The sequence below is a fragment of the Gorilla gorilla genome, chromosome 4 (assembly GCF_029281585.2).
Source record: "Gorilla gorilla gorilla isolate KB3781 chromosome 4, NHGRI_mGorGor1-v2.1_pri, whole genome shotgun sequence".
In the NCBI taxonomy this organism is placed as follows: Eukaryota; Metazoa; Chordata; class Mammalia; order Primates; family Hominidae; genus Gorilla; species Gorilla gorilla.
Window position 1 is genome coordinate 84,645,467 of NC_073228.2, and position 16,565 is coordinate 84,662,031.

Sequence of the window (16,565 nt, forward strand, 5' to 3'; positions counted from 1 at the left end):
GCGTGAGCCACCGTGCCCAGCATAATTTTTTGTATTTTTAGTAGACACAGGGTTTCACCGTGTTGCCCAGGCTGGTCTGGAACTCCTGACCTCAAGTGATCCGCCTGCCTCGGCCTCCCAAAGTGCCGGGATTATAGGCATGAACCACCGAGTCTGGCCAAAAAACATTTTTAAAATGCTGTTAAATATCTTTTTCATGTTGGTTTGAGAATAGCAACAAAAGTTATTCTTTCTTAGTTTTCTATTTATTCAAAGTAGCATGTGGCACAATTGCTCTTGAAATTATGTTGAAATATCATTAGTATTTGAAAGATAAATAAAAATCAGTAACCAAAATGATATTTAAAATCTTTATTGATACCATTTTGTTTATGAACTAATCTATTTACATACCCTTCCAAATTGTATCCTTACAACTTGAAGTCAAGTACTTTTCTCAATATTAAACTTGCAGAAAGCATTTAAATACCTATAAATATCAGGTACAATTCTAAGTTCTGAATCAAAAAATACTTCTAGTGTAATTAATATTAATGTTGTTCAAGACATGAAATGGAAAAACCTCTAATTACTTTTTAAAATAAAAGCCACAAGTAATTAAATAATTACTATGTACATTACAACTTGCTTATATCAAATTACCAAGAAAAGCATCATGCCAATTGTTAGGATCACCTCTACTAGGAAGGCAAAGAAAGTTGTACGTGACAATCATCAAATTAATACACTTAGGTTTTGTATAGTCTGATTTATCCTTTGTTGTTAAGCTGCTAGACTGAAATAAGGATTCTTTGTATAAACATCATACTTTGAAGTTATATAGATGATATAATTATTACTTTATAATATTTTATAATACTAATATGGTATTCATTAATTTTGTTGGAAGTTATTCACAGGTCCTAAAATACTAAATGATTGGAATGTCACACTAAGGAAGTTATCCTTAATATATAAATGTCTAATAACTACATATCAGAAATAAAAAGGCATTGTTTAACATTGCCAAATATTTAGTACATTTTGTGATTAAGTTTCTACTGCCTCTATTAATTTTAGCTAACCTAATTTAATCATCAGTTTTTCTTTTTAAAAGAAGGCAAGCGCTTAGTTTTTATCCATGATGAATTTTTTTTTGGTTCTTTTTGAAAGACAAGAATAATTTGATATAAGTAAAGAGGAATGCTTTTTAACTTTTATATCATCTTGTCTTTGGAAACTTATGGATAAGCTTCCAAAACTAATAACAGGAATTAAAAGATATGGAGAAAGAATAATTCCTTAAAAGATATGGAGAAAGAATAATTCCGTAAGATAACTTTACAGGTAAGTCTGTTTAAAAACCAAAACAAAGCAAAGCAAAACACAGTGCACAAACAACAAGACCCGGCATAGATTACTAGTAGGTTGTAAAACTCTGACTTGCCAGTTTGACACTAATTAAACTGACACCACGAATATTTTAGTTGCCCATTCTAATACAGTGTTTAACCTTTTAAATTTTTAATTAGAGTTTTATCTATCTTCAGTCAACATTTGTAAAGAATTAGTTCATTCTTTCTTTGTAGCTCGAGTTTTTTTATCTTAGAACATTTTATAGCTGTCAGTGTTTTCTTTTATGGTTTGGAGATCATAAAAAATTTCAATCTCATTTATTAACATGAAATGTTAAAAAAATTATTGACTTGAAAACTGTTTCCTAATAAAATATTTAGCCAATCTGAAAATTTTAAAAAATTACCCCAACATACGTGGCCTTCTTTCTTTGCTGATTTTTTTTTTTAATGACAAATTTGGACTACACGGAGATTGTTAAATATTAGAAGCATTGAGAAAAATAGCTTTCCTTTTGTTTGAGAGAATTCCCTTAACAGAAACTATGTATTATTTTTTATGCTCATGACGCCTAGTACAAATCACATTACATTTTAATCCATCTAGCCATTATGGACTAACCAATCACGAGATTTAAAAGAATGAACATTTAAGATTTCTTCTCCAGTTCTTTGTTTCTCTGATATAAACATTTGAAGAAAATGTGTTTTATACCCATCTCCTAGAAGTTTACTAATTGCTTAATTTGTTCAGTTTGCAATGATTGTCTCCTTAACAACATTTTCTTACTTTTGAATTCTTTAGGGAAAATTGGAACTGTTGGCATAAGCACTTTTTGACCACAAGAAAGAAGGCTGCAAATCTTGTTGCTGACATTGATATCTGAGATGGGAGGGTGAGAATTTACATTTAAGGGTGGGAGAAACCCTTGTCTGGTTTGGGTAGCACTGTGATCTAAAGGGAAAGCTCCTGAACCTCGCCTTTCTAAAACTGCATGATTTCTCCTGCTCAGGGGACCTGGGGGGATATTCTCCAACAATTCTTTGGACTCTGACAATTGGGAAGGAGATGGTGAGAGGATCTTTTTCTTTCCTATAAGTGCTTTGCCATCTTCTAAAGTTGGAGGGGTAAGGCCAGCTGAGAGCTGGGAATCAGAGCTGTAGTGATTTGCCCCCAAGTTTCTTTTTTGAACTATACTTCTTAAGGTGGAAGCAAATATCGTCTGGTTAGAATCTGGGTCCTGGTCAACAGGGACTTCAATGCATTGCTGATTTCCTTCTGAAAGATAAGATTGACAATTTATTTCATCATATGACATCTTCCTTGAGCTGGCCTGATCAAAGGCTCTTAGCAAATGTGCAGTGTCTTTTACATCAATGCTTTGGTGCCTAGTGATGAACCGCTTGGAAAGTGCCAGCCCATTGGTTTTATAGGATAATTCTTCCTCTGGTGTAATATCCTGGAGCTCCTCTTGCAATGAAGCCACTCTGTTCTGGTGCATTAATGATGGCGGACTCTTGACCCAGGGTGGAGCGTGGGGGAGCTTGGGCCCCTTAGGGGCCAATGCAGGTTTCCTCACAGGGGAACCTGGGTCCCAGGTATCATCATTGCTTCCAGCGAGCTCAAGATCTTTAAAGCCAAAAAGCGTCAGTTCCGTTTCAGAAGAATGTGAAAGTGGCGATGAGGCAGTTTTGATGTCTATTTCTGAAGGAGTGGTGCAGGTAGCTGGGGAATGACACCCATCTTTATCCACAGGAGGCATATTGAAGTACTGTTTAGTAGTATGCTTCCCACAGGGCGACTTTGCTGTTTTGATGATGATGACCTCTTTCCCTTTTGCCTTGCAAGCACTAAGAAGAACTTTCAGGGTCTCTGTATCTTCTGAATTTATAGCATAAACAAGAGCTGAGTAACTAGAATGGTCTTGCAAGCTGAGGTCAGCCCCACTCTTGAGGAGCAAGGAAACAACTTCAGGGCCAGCTTTTTCTAAGCAAGCATGCATCAGAGCCGTTTTCCCAGATTTGTCCTGTATGTTGGGATCGGCATTGTTCTCTAACAGGTATTTCACCATTTTGGCTTTACTGACACTCTGGTGATCGACATGTTTGGTCTTACAAGCGATCATTAAAGGGGTTTCCCCACGGTCGTTGCTCTCATTAATGTAAGCACCGCCTTCTAGCAAAAGTCTTGTGAGGCGAAGCCGGCTCTGATGGACTGCTTTGATCAAGGAATTTCCTTCACTTGAAATTTCCATACCTTCATCCATCTTCGGAGGTTAGAAATCAATACCTGGTTATCAAAGATGGCAAAGACCAAAAGATTAGCCAGAATCAGCATCTCAACTTATATTCATTTTGTCAGAATTAATTTTGAAAATATGTAGGGGACATAAATGGGATTATGCTATTAATAAATGCAGAACAAAATAGTGAATTGCAAAATAAAGTAAATTTTTGAATAATAATGACCTTTAGGAAATTACAAATTAAAATTTATTTTCAAAATCTTCATTGAATATTTATAGCACCAACATAGTACTTTCCTAAGTCCCACATTAATTAAAAAATAATTTACCTGTGAAAAATAATTTTTAAGTTAATAATATTAAAAAGCAAATTTAGGACAAGTACAGTGGCTCACATCTGTAATCCCAGGACTTTGGGAGGTTGAAGCAGGAGGATTACTTGAGGCCAGGAATTTGAGACCAGCCTGGGCAATGTGTAGTGAGACTCCATCTCTACCAAAAATAAGTTTTAAAATTAGCTGGGCATGGTGGTGTGACCTGTAGTTCCAGCTACTCAGGAGACTGAGGCAGGAGGATCACTTGAGCCCATGAGTTTGAGGTTACAGTGAGATATGATCATCCCACTGGCACTCAGCCTGGGTGATAGAGTGACAACCTGTCTCTAAAAAAAATTAATTAAAATGTAAATTTTAAAAAGTAAACTTAAGCCAAAAAGCCAAAATTCTGTTGTCATTGCAACTGAATCAATTAAAATATTGGTAGCTTAATGTAAAAACTTTAGTATTACATTACTTAAACATGCTCTTCAATTAAGTAATGCAAGTGATATCTAGATTTTCAATTTGAGGGACATTTTTATGTTTCTTTTGAAGGATGAAATATTGTTTGGGCTACAACATGTTAAAATAACTGACATAATATCTGAAATTCACACTGAGATTGGAATGGTGAGCATGTGATTACGCATTTCTCTTGATTCTATTATTTAAATAATATACTGACCACATAACGAGGTTAGCAAGAACTATAGGGTTAAATTTTGACAACAGTATATCTGCTCTGAAAAAGGAGTTTCATAGGCAAGAAACCTGAAAGGAGCCATACAGACTTTGTAAACATTTTAATTTTTGTTATTGAAACTAAAAAATATTTATGTTTAATTTATTTAAATATTTTAGATTCAGATTCCTTCAACAGATAATTCCATTAAGTGGTAAGAATTATGTCTTCATCGAGGACTAAGAAAATTTTTGTCTTTTAACAGTCCTTAGAGTTGGGAGGGGGGAGAATCAGATGAATGTATATATAATATTTACATCTGTTTCATTGATTCAGTAGTTTTTGGAAATTGAAAACTATTGTTTATTCTACCTATTTACTTTTAAAATTAAGATTATGGGAAATAGATTTCTATTTGATAATAGAATAGATAACAAATCTAATAACCAAAAGAAAGAAGAGATGAAGAGAGCAGAAAGAAAGTGAAGAAAAAAGAGAAAAGTAAGCATGCAGGCAGAAATTTCATTGTTAAACATCTACAAGCTCCTGACATGTGCTGGGCATTGAGCTACAAAGATACAAGCCCTATCTCTGAGGAGCTCACAGTCTTTTGGGAGAGATACTGTATAAGCAGCTGGTTACAGAGTCAGGAGAGCACAGAAGCTTTAACATCCTGGGGACCAAAAGGGGCTTCACAGAAGCCAACTATTTGAGTTGGGTCTTGAAGACTTTGTAAGAATCTGGAAGGCAGACAAAGGAGGAGGGAGAAATAGATAATACTCCTTTTGCAAAGACCTAGAGGCCTAAAATAGAGGTTATTTATAAGGAAACAGGCTTTATTTACTTGGTTACAACCAAACTTCAGGAAAATATTTTAGCAGATAGTTAGGGTTAATATGGCAGAACAAACACATCTAATTTTGCTTCTTCCTGAAAAATCCTTAAAACCAAAGAATTTTGTCAAAGACAAAATTAAAGACAGAGGGAAGAGGAGAAGATGGCAGCAACAAAATTTTGGAAGCCAGAAAGCAGATGAGCCAGTAGTAACTGACTCAGCGTATGTGTGTGTGTGTTTGTGTGTGTGTGTGTGTGTGTGTGTGTGTGTGTGTGTGTGAAGAATACAGCTAAAATAAGGAGGAGTAGGTGAAAAGCTGTCAGATAAGCAGTTAGATTCCTAGGTCCTTGCTACTTGAAGTGTGATCCTACTCTGGCATCACCACCACCAGAAAACTCTTTTATATGCAGAATGTCAGCTCCACCCCAGAGCTACTGAATCAGAGCCTATATTTTAACAAGATCCCCAGGTGATTTGTATGCACATTAAAGTTTGAGAAGTGCTGCCTTAGGTCACTCCTCCAACTCCACTAGGCAGTCACTAGGAGATAGAAGACTGCCCCTCCCGCTCTCTGGGATGTCCAGAGGTTTATTCTCAGGAAATGATGAAACAAAGCATCTCTGGACTGGGAGACACCAGGCATGTTTGAGAACAAGAAAACAGGGGAGTAAGTGATTGCTTGCTGACCACGGCTGAAGGGTCCCACAGCCTGCTTCTCCAGCTTGGCTTCGAGGAGGCCGGCAGCCACACCCTCAGCCCTCAGGGATAAATTGCTATAGTGTTCTCTCAAGAATCTGACATGCCACCCAGGTCGTACTTAAATTTGGTGCCACCGCGCCCAGCCTGTTCACTCACTTTTTAACATTTAGTAGAGAACTTTTGAAATTGTCTAAACATTAAACTTGTCAGGGAAAAAAGGTGTCAGATACTTTATTCTCCAAATGTACCACACATGTTTAGGTTCTTTCTGTAATCAGTACCTGAAATGAGGCTGAATACACAAGCCTCATTTGTGTGTTTAAGCCTTCTCATCAGCTTTTAATCCCAACCGTTTAATCATGAGCAGCCACAACAAAAATTTAAAAACAAACAAAAATGCCTCTTACGTTAAAGATAGAGACTAGAACAAATTGAAAAAAGCAACTTGGAGGAAACATATTAGTCAGAAAAACAAAAAGATGAAAAATTGAAAAAGATGAAAAATGAAAAGCTTTTGTCATACACTGGCAATATTGTCCTTTCTTTATTCATCTAATTTTGTACCTGCTACTAAGTTTTTTAAAAATAAATAATTACTTTACTTAGGAATCAAATATAAAGGGGAACCTGAAAAATTTTTTTTAAAGCAAAGGGAATGATTAATACAAACATCAAGAGACAGCTACTCCTTGGTAGAGATTAGGAGAACAATGCTGTTTGGGAGGGACAGAGAGAGGCCCGAAGGTTCAGGTGATGTTCTATTTCCCAGTCTGGGTGGTGCATAGGTGGGTGTCCATTCTATTCTTCTTCTTTAAACAGTACGCATTTCACATACTCTTCTATATATCACTTTTATTTACTTATTGTAAAATAGAATGTGTGTGCAGAAAAGAGCATAGCATATATGTGAGATATACTTCATTATTAAAATTTACAAAGAGTCCTATTAGGTCTTCCTTTTAAAAGAGTCGTTCAGTTCTCATGACATTATCTATGACATTTGTGCCTTGACTTTCACTGGAGTTTCAACAACTAAGCTCCTGAAAGGCAGTATTCAAAAGGACATAGTGTTCATCTCCACTGCAGTATCATTCATGATGCAAAGCAAAGAACTACTCAATATATACATACATAAATGCAATGAGAGTGAATGCTTTGATTTTATGTCCCCTGTGACATACTCTATAAAGGCTATCTTGGAGCCAGACATACCTGCAAGTCAGGAACTTAGGAATTTGGGATCAGTTGACAGCTTGGGTCCCAACTCAGAGGTCTATTCTGAATGCAAAGCATCTGAAAAGAGCTCACATGAGACAGTGATCACAAAAGGATCATTTTAAAAGCATTTTTCATATATAAATGGGCTTAATAGATCATAGAAATGTAGAAAAATGAGCTGGAATGTAATATCAAATATAGAAACTACTTAGTAATTGCAATTCAATTGCTATACAGTATCAGTCATTTAAAAAAATTATTTGACCAAAAGTAGCATTTGAGAAGCAGATATTCAAATGAGAACAAGTTGCCAGATACCAGATTTCAATATTATACTCTCTTATAGTTTCTAGTGTTTAGGTCAATCTTGTTTTTAGTTTTTAAAGTCTTAGCAGAATCTTTAGGGGAAGGTATTTTACTTAAAACATTTTTTAAAATATTTTATTTTATTTTTTGGCACAGGTTCTTGCTATATTGTCCAGGCTGGTCTTGATCTCCTGGCCTCAAACGATCCTCCCACCTCAGCCTCCCAAAATGTTGGGGTTACAGGTGTGAGCCGCCATGCCCAGCCAAGACTTTCTACTTTTCAGCCATCCTCAAGTAAAGGCCTTTCTCCACAACACTAAACCTGAGCACTTACTGTCACAGCTTTTCTTTCACCAAGGTTGGTGTCAGGAGGTTCTGGGAGAAGACGAGGAGCTGGTACTATGCTGGCGACGGCCATGCCTAAGGAGGACAGTGGCCCCATCACAGTCTTGTGGAAAAAGAGGGTGCTGTGGGCTCCAGGGTCTCAGAGAAGTTGAGCAGTGGAACCAGCTCGCTGCCTAATCCACCTGCAATGTGGACATAGGCAGACCCTCTCCTCTGAGGACTGGGGGAGTGTCCAGCAAAACCAACCCCATGAGGTTGACTCTTTCCTCATTATAAAGACTTTTAAAACCCTCTTTGTTTGCTCACTTCTTTTTTTTTTTTTTTTTTTTGAGATGGTGTTTCGCTGTTGTTGCTCAGGCTGGAGTGCAATGGCACAATCTCGGCTCACTGTAACCTGCGCCTCCTGGGTTCAAGTGATTCTCCTGCCTCAGCCTCCAGAGTAGCTGGGATTACAGGCGTGTGCCACCACACCCAGCTAATTTTGTATTTTTAGTAGAGATGGGGTTTCTTCATGTCGGTCAGGCTGATCCCGAATTCCCAACCTCAGGTGATCTGCCTGCCTCAGCCTCCCAAAGTGCTGGGATTACAGGCGTGCGCCACTGCGCCCAGCCTGTTTGCTCACTTTTTAACATTTAGTAGAGAACTTTTGAAATTGCCTAAACATTAAACTTGTCAGAGAAAAAAGGTGTCAGATACTTTATTCTCCAAATGTACAATACATGTTCAGGTTCTTTCTGTAATCAGTGCCTGAATGGAAGAATCCCCTTCTCTTTAGCCCTTCTTCCTTTTCCAGGGGTTCTTTTATCTTGCCTTCTCCATTTGTACATCAAAAACACTGATATTTATGTCTGACATATTTCCTTTTCATAGAATTGAACTTTACTTTTGACGAAGACCACTTCTCTTGCCTAGAACATTCTTTCCTCCTTGGAGCATCCTGATTGGACACTGAGTGCTGATAGCATACTAACATCCAGTCAATCCCTTTGTTATGTCTAGACTATAAGCAATCCCCAAATTCAGTTGTACCTTCGATACAGATAATAGTTCAACTGCAGAAAGTTCAGGCATCTGACAGGTGTCAATCGTGACTCTCACACTTATTGGCTATGTGCCCTGATCAAGTCTCTCAGCCTCTAGGAGTCTTGAGTTCCTCATGTGTGGAATGACAATCATAGAACATGCATTCCATGGGGATGTGGTAATGAAATCAGACACTGTCTAGAGAAAGACTTTCTTGTTTTGTCTTCACACTCACTGCATTCTTCTTTTTAAAATGTTTATCTCAGAATTAGCTTTTTGAAATGTTTATCATGTCTCCAATCCATAGCCTATTTAAAATAACAGATAAAATATTGGAAATGTTGTTTTTTTAAGGATCTCATATTTCTAAGATGCTATGCTTCTTCTCATTTTGTAAACATCAGTGGAATCTAATAAGCAAAACATGGAAAGAGCATATCCTTTAAGTATACTTTCCTTACAATTTCCAAATACTATCATTTCAACATTATTACAAGATATTAATTATTAAGCAGCTGGATAAACTGCTTTTCATTCAAAAATTGCAGTGTCTTTAATATCATTTGCACCTCATCATGGCATATTTACGATGCTCCTTTAGTTCCTCCCTCTATGCCCAAGATGCCACCAAAATTATAAGCATTGAGTTATTTTTAAAAAATATTTTAAATATGTATATTTTTAAGAACAAAGAAAATTGGAGGAGAGATACCATTAGATGAGCAATTTCAAACAAGCTCTGGAAACGGGGGGATGGTGGAGTGGCAAATGGCCTTAGCATAGCAGGGGAGGCTGCAGGACATAGACCCAGGGAGGCTGCTTACCCACAGGACCTGTGACATTTAGGACTTAGAGGTCCCAAGTGCCATAGAAAATGGCAATGAGTATCAGGGCTTAGAACAAGAAGATGATTGAAGGTCTGTGAACAGAACGACTGGACCCCTACATATTTTATCCCACCCCAAGTATCAGACAACCACTTTCCTAGGCAAGAAAACGAAGATTTATTTTCTAAATTGATCAGAAAGGCTCCAAACTTAGAGGCAGCTTGCTGAAAACAGGGATTCAGTGAGCATGTGCAGGCCAAACGTTGAAGTCCGCAGCTCCTTGCCCTGCTACGAGGGGACTGGAAGCCAGGAAAAGGAAGTAAGACACATTGCATCTTGGAAAGATGAGCCCTATTAAAAATATCTGTCGATACATGAAAGAAATTCAAACCATAACTGCATTCACCCTTCCAGACACCCACTCTAAATGGAAATAGAAAGTTACCTGAAAACATTATTCAAAATTTCACACTTCACTTTTGTCTCTTCTCTCCCTGGATAAGTTTTCTGTCAGCCAGCTGTCAGTTCCTACTGAAGGAAATCAAAGCTATTCAGAGTTACATAAACACCAATAATTTGTTACATGCATCTTTCCCATTTGGAGTCTAGTTTTTAAATTCCTTATTAAGAAATCCCCCAATGTTTGCTCAGTTAGTCATATCTCACTGATTATGAGTTTGTAAAGTGTCTGGAGATTCTATGCACAGCAACCCCGTGTGTGTCTGCCTGCAGGGCTGAGTCTGCCATGCGAGGACTGCTGGGGTTGGAAGGGCCTCGGCACTCACTTGGTGCAGATCAGGAGGCTGAGAAAGGAAAGGTGAGGGCACTCTCCCAAAGCCAATCATCTTACTCACCTGTTTGCCAGAGGTCAATTACATGTTTGTGTCCTTTATCTCAATATCACCTTGCTTCTTGGATGAGCTTCGCACGGAGTAGGACTCTGTTTTGAGGGCCTGATTTGTGTGTTATCTCACATGGCAGTGCTGCATGAGCTGAGGTGCTTGCAAAGCCGTCTTGGAGACTATAGGCCAGGCCTTTCCTGTGGCTTTTTGTCCCCATGCCACCCCCAGTTTTCCTTTCATTAAGGCAGAAAAGTGGCCGGGCATGGTGGCTCATGCCTGTAATCCCAACACTTTGGGAGGCCGAGGGGGAGCGGATCAACTGAGGTCAAGAGTTTGAGACCAGCCTGGCCAGCATGGTGAAACTCCATCTCTACTAAAAATACAAAAATTAGCCGGGCATTGTGGCGGGTGCCTGTAATCCCAGCTACTCAGGAGGCTGAGGCAGGAGAATCACTTGAACTCGGGAAGCGGAGGTTGCAGTGAGCCGAGATTGCGCCACTGCACTCCAGCCCGGGTGACAAAAGCAAGACTCCGTCTCAAAAAAAAAAAAAAGAAAAGAAAAGAAAGAAAAGTTATTTTCTTTTGAGCCTTTCACTCTACCTCCGAATAGGATCCACGCTTCCTCTCATAAAGTTCATCATCTGGCCGTGGGGAAGAACTTAACAAATGGGTTTGAACTCAAATTCAGCCCGTCGCCCTTGCCCCAGTCCCTGCCTATGTGCTGCCCCAAAGGGGATTAGAGACTGCTCAGATGAGGCAGCAGGGTGCATATCAGGGACCTGGGCTCCGGCTCTCTCCAAGTTATCAACCTCTGGGAGGTCATTCTTCTGAGCCTTAGTTTCCTTACCCCTGAAATGGGGATAATATCTACTTTACAGTAGATGATTGTGAGGATTTTAAAAGATCCGAACACACTTGCTACTTAGGAATTCAATAAATGTCCATTTACAAACATGCGTCACCAAATACAGGCACTGCATACAGGAATCCTCAGGACTGATGGGGTCTGACAATGGGATGCTAAGTTCCCTATACCAATGGGTTCTTCTTTTGTGGTCATAAGAAACACATGGAGTGCCTGTTAAAAAGAAAATTCTAGGCTCCACTCCCACATATTCCATGGGAGGTGCTTCTAATGCACACTTGGAGAAAATCTGAGGCAAACTCTTCATTCCTCATTCCAGGCCACTTCCTGTTTGCTATGGACCCCTGCCTCAGATTCACACAGAGCTGTCTCCGTCATTACTTCCAAGTGGTGTGATGCTCGGCTCCCCTGCAGGAGTGAAAGGCAGAGATAGATGGCTGCCACAGCCTAGAGACGGGTCCAGGGAGCTCACAGGTCCCAGAGAAGAGGACAGCCTTGAATTAGTAGAATGGGCCAGGAGCTGGAGGTTTGCTGCCCTGCCTTTCCTAGACCGGTTTGAAAAAACCCAGAGCCCTAGTGGGCAGCCGAAGGCCAGGAGGGAGGCCAGCTACACTGGAATAAGGCAAGCCTGCCTGCCACAAGCAAATGTGTACCTCCTCCCACCCAAGGAAAGGGGCAGAGACAGAATAAAAGATGCATCTGAGGTCGTCCTGGAAAATGGAATGACTGGCCAGAAAAAGATTCTTCCCTGGTATTGACTTGCAAGAAATATTTAGAAACTGTCCAAGGAGACGCGTAGCTGGTAAGGTTTGCTGTGTTTCCCACACATACCCGCAAAGGGCTGCCGTGTTCTCCTAGTTACTTCGGCTGTCCCCCAGGCCTTTGGGGCATGTATGCCCCAACCTCTGTTACTGATTCACCTCCCCCCAAAACACACACACACACACACACACACACACACACACACACGAGAGAGAGAGAGAGAGAGAGAGAGAGAGGCCAACCTAGTCCTCCAAGTCTCAGGGAACCAAGGTGATGGGATTTCCAAGCTGTTGAGGATGCTGGCAGCGTCTCCACGGTCCCCGCCGACCCCTGGAACCAGGCGCGTTTCCTCAGTTTTTCCTGAGAGCAGGAGGAAGCGAGCTCAAGGCGCTGTCGGAGAAGGGCAAAGGAAGGTGACTGGGGCGACAGCGCCAGGGCACCGATGGGGGTGGGGTGCGCGTTTCGTCGCCTCATCTCTGAGCCAGGGCAGGCAGCTGGCGGGCTAAGGCGATCACCATCCACGAAAACGGGTTCTGCCCACAGCCGCTGCGGAGCGGTCCCTGAGCCGCTCGCCCGCCGGCCGGACGCGGCCCTCCCTTGGGAAATGGTGTGTCTGAGGGGCGCAGCCACTGCCCCCATCCCGGAGCAGGCGCACCTCTGCACCCGGCTCTCTGCTAAGGGGGTCCGGTATCCTGGTGCCAAGGCTGTGCGCACCTGAGAAGGGCGGGAACCGGCTGCCCGCCCCTGTGTGGCTCCTGGAAGCAGGAGCTCCTGGAAGCTGCAAAGGGCTCCGCAGTCCCCAGCCCGCCCCCAGCGCCCAGCCGGCACCTCCTGCTGCCCAGCTGCCGAGGCACCTGCGGAGACGCGCCCAAGTCAGCCCCTCCGGAGACGCGCCCAGGTCAGCCCCTCCGACCCGCGCGCTCTTGCGGCCCAGCGCGCGCCGCTCCCGCTGCTGCGCCGACCTTCGCCCATCAGGCCCCCGCCCCTCATCCTCCTCGACACTCCGCGGCCGGGCAGCCCTCGCCGGTTCCCGCCGCTCGGCGAGGCTGAGAAGGAGGCGGAACCCGCATCCCCGCGGAGTCCAAGCCCCAGCGGCCGCAAAACTGGAACCGAGAACCAGCGGGAACGGCAGGAGGCGCGAGGGTGAGCTCGCGTGGAGCGCGCCCCGGGGTGGCGGGGCAGAGTCTCTCGGGAGGCCCCTGCAGCCCGGCGGCCCTCGGCTGGCCCTGGGTCTCTCATCCTGCTCGGGGCACTGCAATATCAGTGTGAGCGGGAGGTGCGGGCTTCAGGGGCTTGCGCGCACCGGGCAGGGAGCACCGAGGCCGTGCGGGCCGCTGGGTCCCACGCTGCGCCCTCGATGTCCTCCTCCTGGCAGCCGCCACTGCAAGCTAAAGTTTCCCAAGTGCAGCCGGCAGGGACGGCGCCTCACACTGACCTGGGACGCGCTGTCGAGTTGGCGGCGGCGCTTTCAAACCTCTCTCCGGCACTGCCCGACCCTCTGTGCGGCCCTAGGGCGCCGTCCGAGCTGAGCTGTGGTCTTCGGCTCCTCGGCGGCTCGAATCGCAGATCTCGGTAGATGCCGCCCAGTCCCCGCCCTGCTCGGCGGAAAGAGGCGGGCGACTGCCGCGAAGCGCTGGAGCTGGGTCCCGGAGCGCGCACCTCGCCAGACGCCCGGGCAGCGCGGCGCTTCCGCTGGGGGTGACGCGTCGGCTCCAGGTTCTGCGCAGGTGAGGGCGGCAAGGCCACTCTGGACCCAGGGGGGCCAGCAGCTGCTGGAAACTCCGCCTTCTGTCCCCGTAAGTCCCACCCCCGTCCCCCGCTTCGGCCACCGCGCTTCGGCCACGGCGACTTGGCCAACAACAGCGGCAGCAGGGTCTCCCCATTGAGGGAAGCACGCACCCCTACATCACGGGCTTTGGCTCCTCCAGTCCGTATCCCTCCCCTCAGCTCACATCCACCCGCTGGTCCATGAGTCCATCTGTCCCCACCGGTCCTTCCACCCCTCCGCATCCCTGTACCCACTTCAGGTAAAGCCAGAGCCACACTTCAGGTTGGGGTGTTAGTGGGAACAACCGTTCTTATTTATGTCTTTAGGAATTTATAAGGTTATTATGCTATTATTAAAACATGAATAAACATATTAACAAAATTTCGAAAAATACATTTCATATGTTAAACTCTACTGAGAGATGAAAAGGAAATGAAGCAGAAGCAACTTTTTTTGTCGTTTTTAGTTTTTGGTTTTTTTGAGACGGAGTCTCATTCTGTCACGCAGGCTGGAGTGCAGTGGTGTGATCTCGGCTCACTGCAACCTCTGCCTCCTGGGTTCAACCGATTCTCATGAGCCAGCCTCTGGAGTAGCAGGGATGACAGGTGTGCACCATCACGCCTGGCCAATTTTTGTATTTTTAGTAGAGATGGGGTTTCACCATGTTGCCCAGGCTGGTCTCGAACTCCTGACCTCAAGTGATCCGCCCACCTCGGCCTCCCAAAGTGCCGGGATTACAGGTGTGAGCCACAACGCCAGGCCAGAAGCAAAGTTTTTAACTCTTCATTTATCTTGGAGGGTCTGGTGGAGAAAGGCCATCACTATTTTTGTTATTCAGATAATGTCAATCAAAACTTGTTTATAGTTTTGAGTTCTCGGGAAAAGTAGATTTATCTCTGGTCAGGCTTCCTTTATTAAAGAAAAGATCCCTCTGAAATGAGGACCTAAAGCGTCCTCATTTAGTAAACATATGCAAAGCAAGTGCACAGGGCGCTTTACCCCAAAGTTAGGCTCTAGGGAGTTTGAATCCTATATCTGGGCTGCCCTTTGCCTACAGCTGTTTGTTTGGAGGTTACCAGGAAGACTGAGCCAATTTGCATGAAGGCACGGGGCTCCTCCCCCTTACCACCTCCGACTGTTCTCTTAAAAAAATTTCATCAATGTGCAGTGTACCTATTAAAAGGCAGATATTTTGGCTGAGTGCTGTGGCTCATGCCTGTAATCCCAGCACTTTGGGAGGCCAAGGAGGGTGAATCACTTCCAGGTCAGGAGTTCAAGACCAGCCTGGCCAACGTGATGAAACCCCATCTCTACAAAAATACAAAAATTAGCCAGGTGTTGTGGTTTATGCCTGTAATCCCAGCTACTGGGGAGGCTTGGGCAGGAGAATCACTTGAACCCAGGAGGCAGCAATTGCAGTGAGCCGAGATAGTGCCACTGCACTCCAGCCTGGGCCACAGGGCCAGACTTCTTCTCAAAAAAAAAGACGCACATTTCACAAGTCCGATGATTTTGCACAAAATGAGCATCATCCAGATCAAGAAGCAGAACATTACCAGTTCCCTCACAACACTCCCTCTTCAGATTTCTCATTGGAGGGAGTGGTGGCTTCAAACAGCATAGAGTAGTTTTGTTTGTTTTTGTACTTTATAGTGATTGAATCACTCTGTTGACTGGCCTCTTTCGCTAATAGTATGATTAACAGATGCGTACTGTGTGTGGCTGTAGTCTGTTTATTCTTTGTGCTGTATAGTATTCCGTTTTGTGATTGTGCCTCAATTGCTTATTCATTTTACTACTGATAGACATTTGGGTAATTCTCAGGTTTGGGACATTACAAATAATGCTCCTATGAACATTAAAATAGATGTCTTTTGGTGACCATATATACTTATTTCTGTTGGGTACATACCTAGGAGTGGAATTGTGAGTCATGATGTAGGCATATGTTCAGCTTCTGGAGATGCCACCAAACAGCTTTTCAAAGCAGGTGATCCAATTTTCACTTCTACTTTATTAGTTTTCTATTGCTGCTTGTTACCACAAACAAAATCACCGCAAACTTATTGTGGCTTAAAGAACACAGATTTATTCTCTTACAGTTTGGGAGGTCAGAAGTCCAAGTTGAGTTTTATGTGGCTAAAACCAGAGTCTCAGCAAGATTGCATTACTTTTGGGGGTTCCAGGGGACAATCTGTTTCCTTGCCCTTTCTAGCTTTTAGAGGCCATCTGCATTCCTTGGCTGGTGGCCCCTTCCTCCATCTTCAATATGTGTCTCTCCCTCTCTCTCCCTCCCTGCCCCCCTCTCCCCACTGCCACGCTTCTGTTGTTACATGTCTCTCTCTCCCTCTGCTTCCTTCTCTCCCTCTGACTCTCCTGCCTCACTCTGGAGGACCTTTGTGATGACACTGGACCCACCTGGATGATCTTCCATTTCAAAATCCTTCATTTAATCACAGCTGCAAGATTAATTTGGCCTGTAGGGTAACATATTCA

At 43.2% G+C, this 16,565-nt stretch overlaps 1 protein-coding gene across 4 annotated transcripts; it reads right to left on the bottom strand.

Annotated features, from left to right (window-relative positions):
* Positions 1-336: 336 nt before the first annotated feature.
* On the bottom strand, positions 337-13,850 carry ANKRD34B (ankyrin repeat domain 34B). 4 transcript variants are annotated; one of them, XM_004058640.5, is made up of 5 exons: positions 13,737-13,850; positions 12,544-12,691; positions 10,278-10,363; positions 7,326-7,406; positions 337-3,624 (listed from the first exon to the last, which is right to left on the bottom strand). In XM_004058640.5, exon 5 carries the CDS (start codon positions 3,599-3,601, stop codon positions 2,057-2,059), a length of 1,545 nt encoding a protein of 514 aa, XP_004058688.4. In that variant the 5' UTR covers positions 3,602-3,624; positions 7,326-7,406; positions 10,278-10,363; positions 12,544-12,691; positions 13,737-13,850; the 3' UTR covers positions 337-2,056. The 4 variants fall into 4 exon arrangements, with proteins under 4 accessions (XP_004058688.4, XP_018868575.4, XP_063562714.1 ...); XM_019013030.4 differs by having other exon boundaries at positions 338-3,624; positions 10,278-10,360; positions 13,737-13,845; XM_063706644.1 differs by having other exon boundaries at positions 344-3,624; positions 7,326-9,415.
* Positions 13,851-16,565: the final 2,715 nt, after the last annotated feature.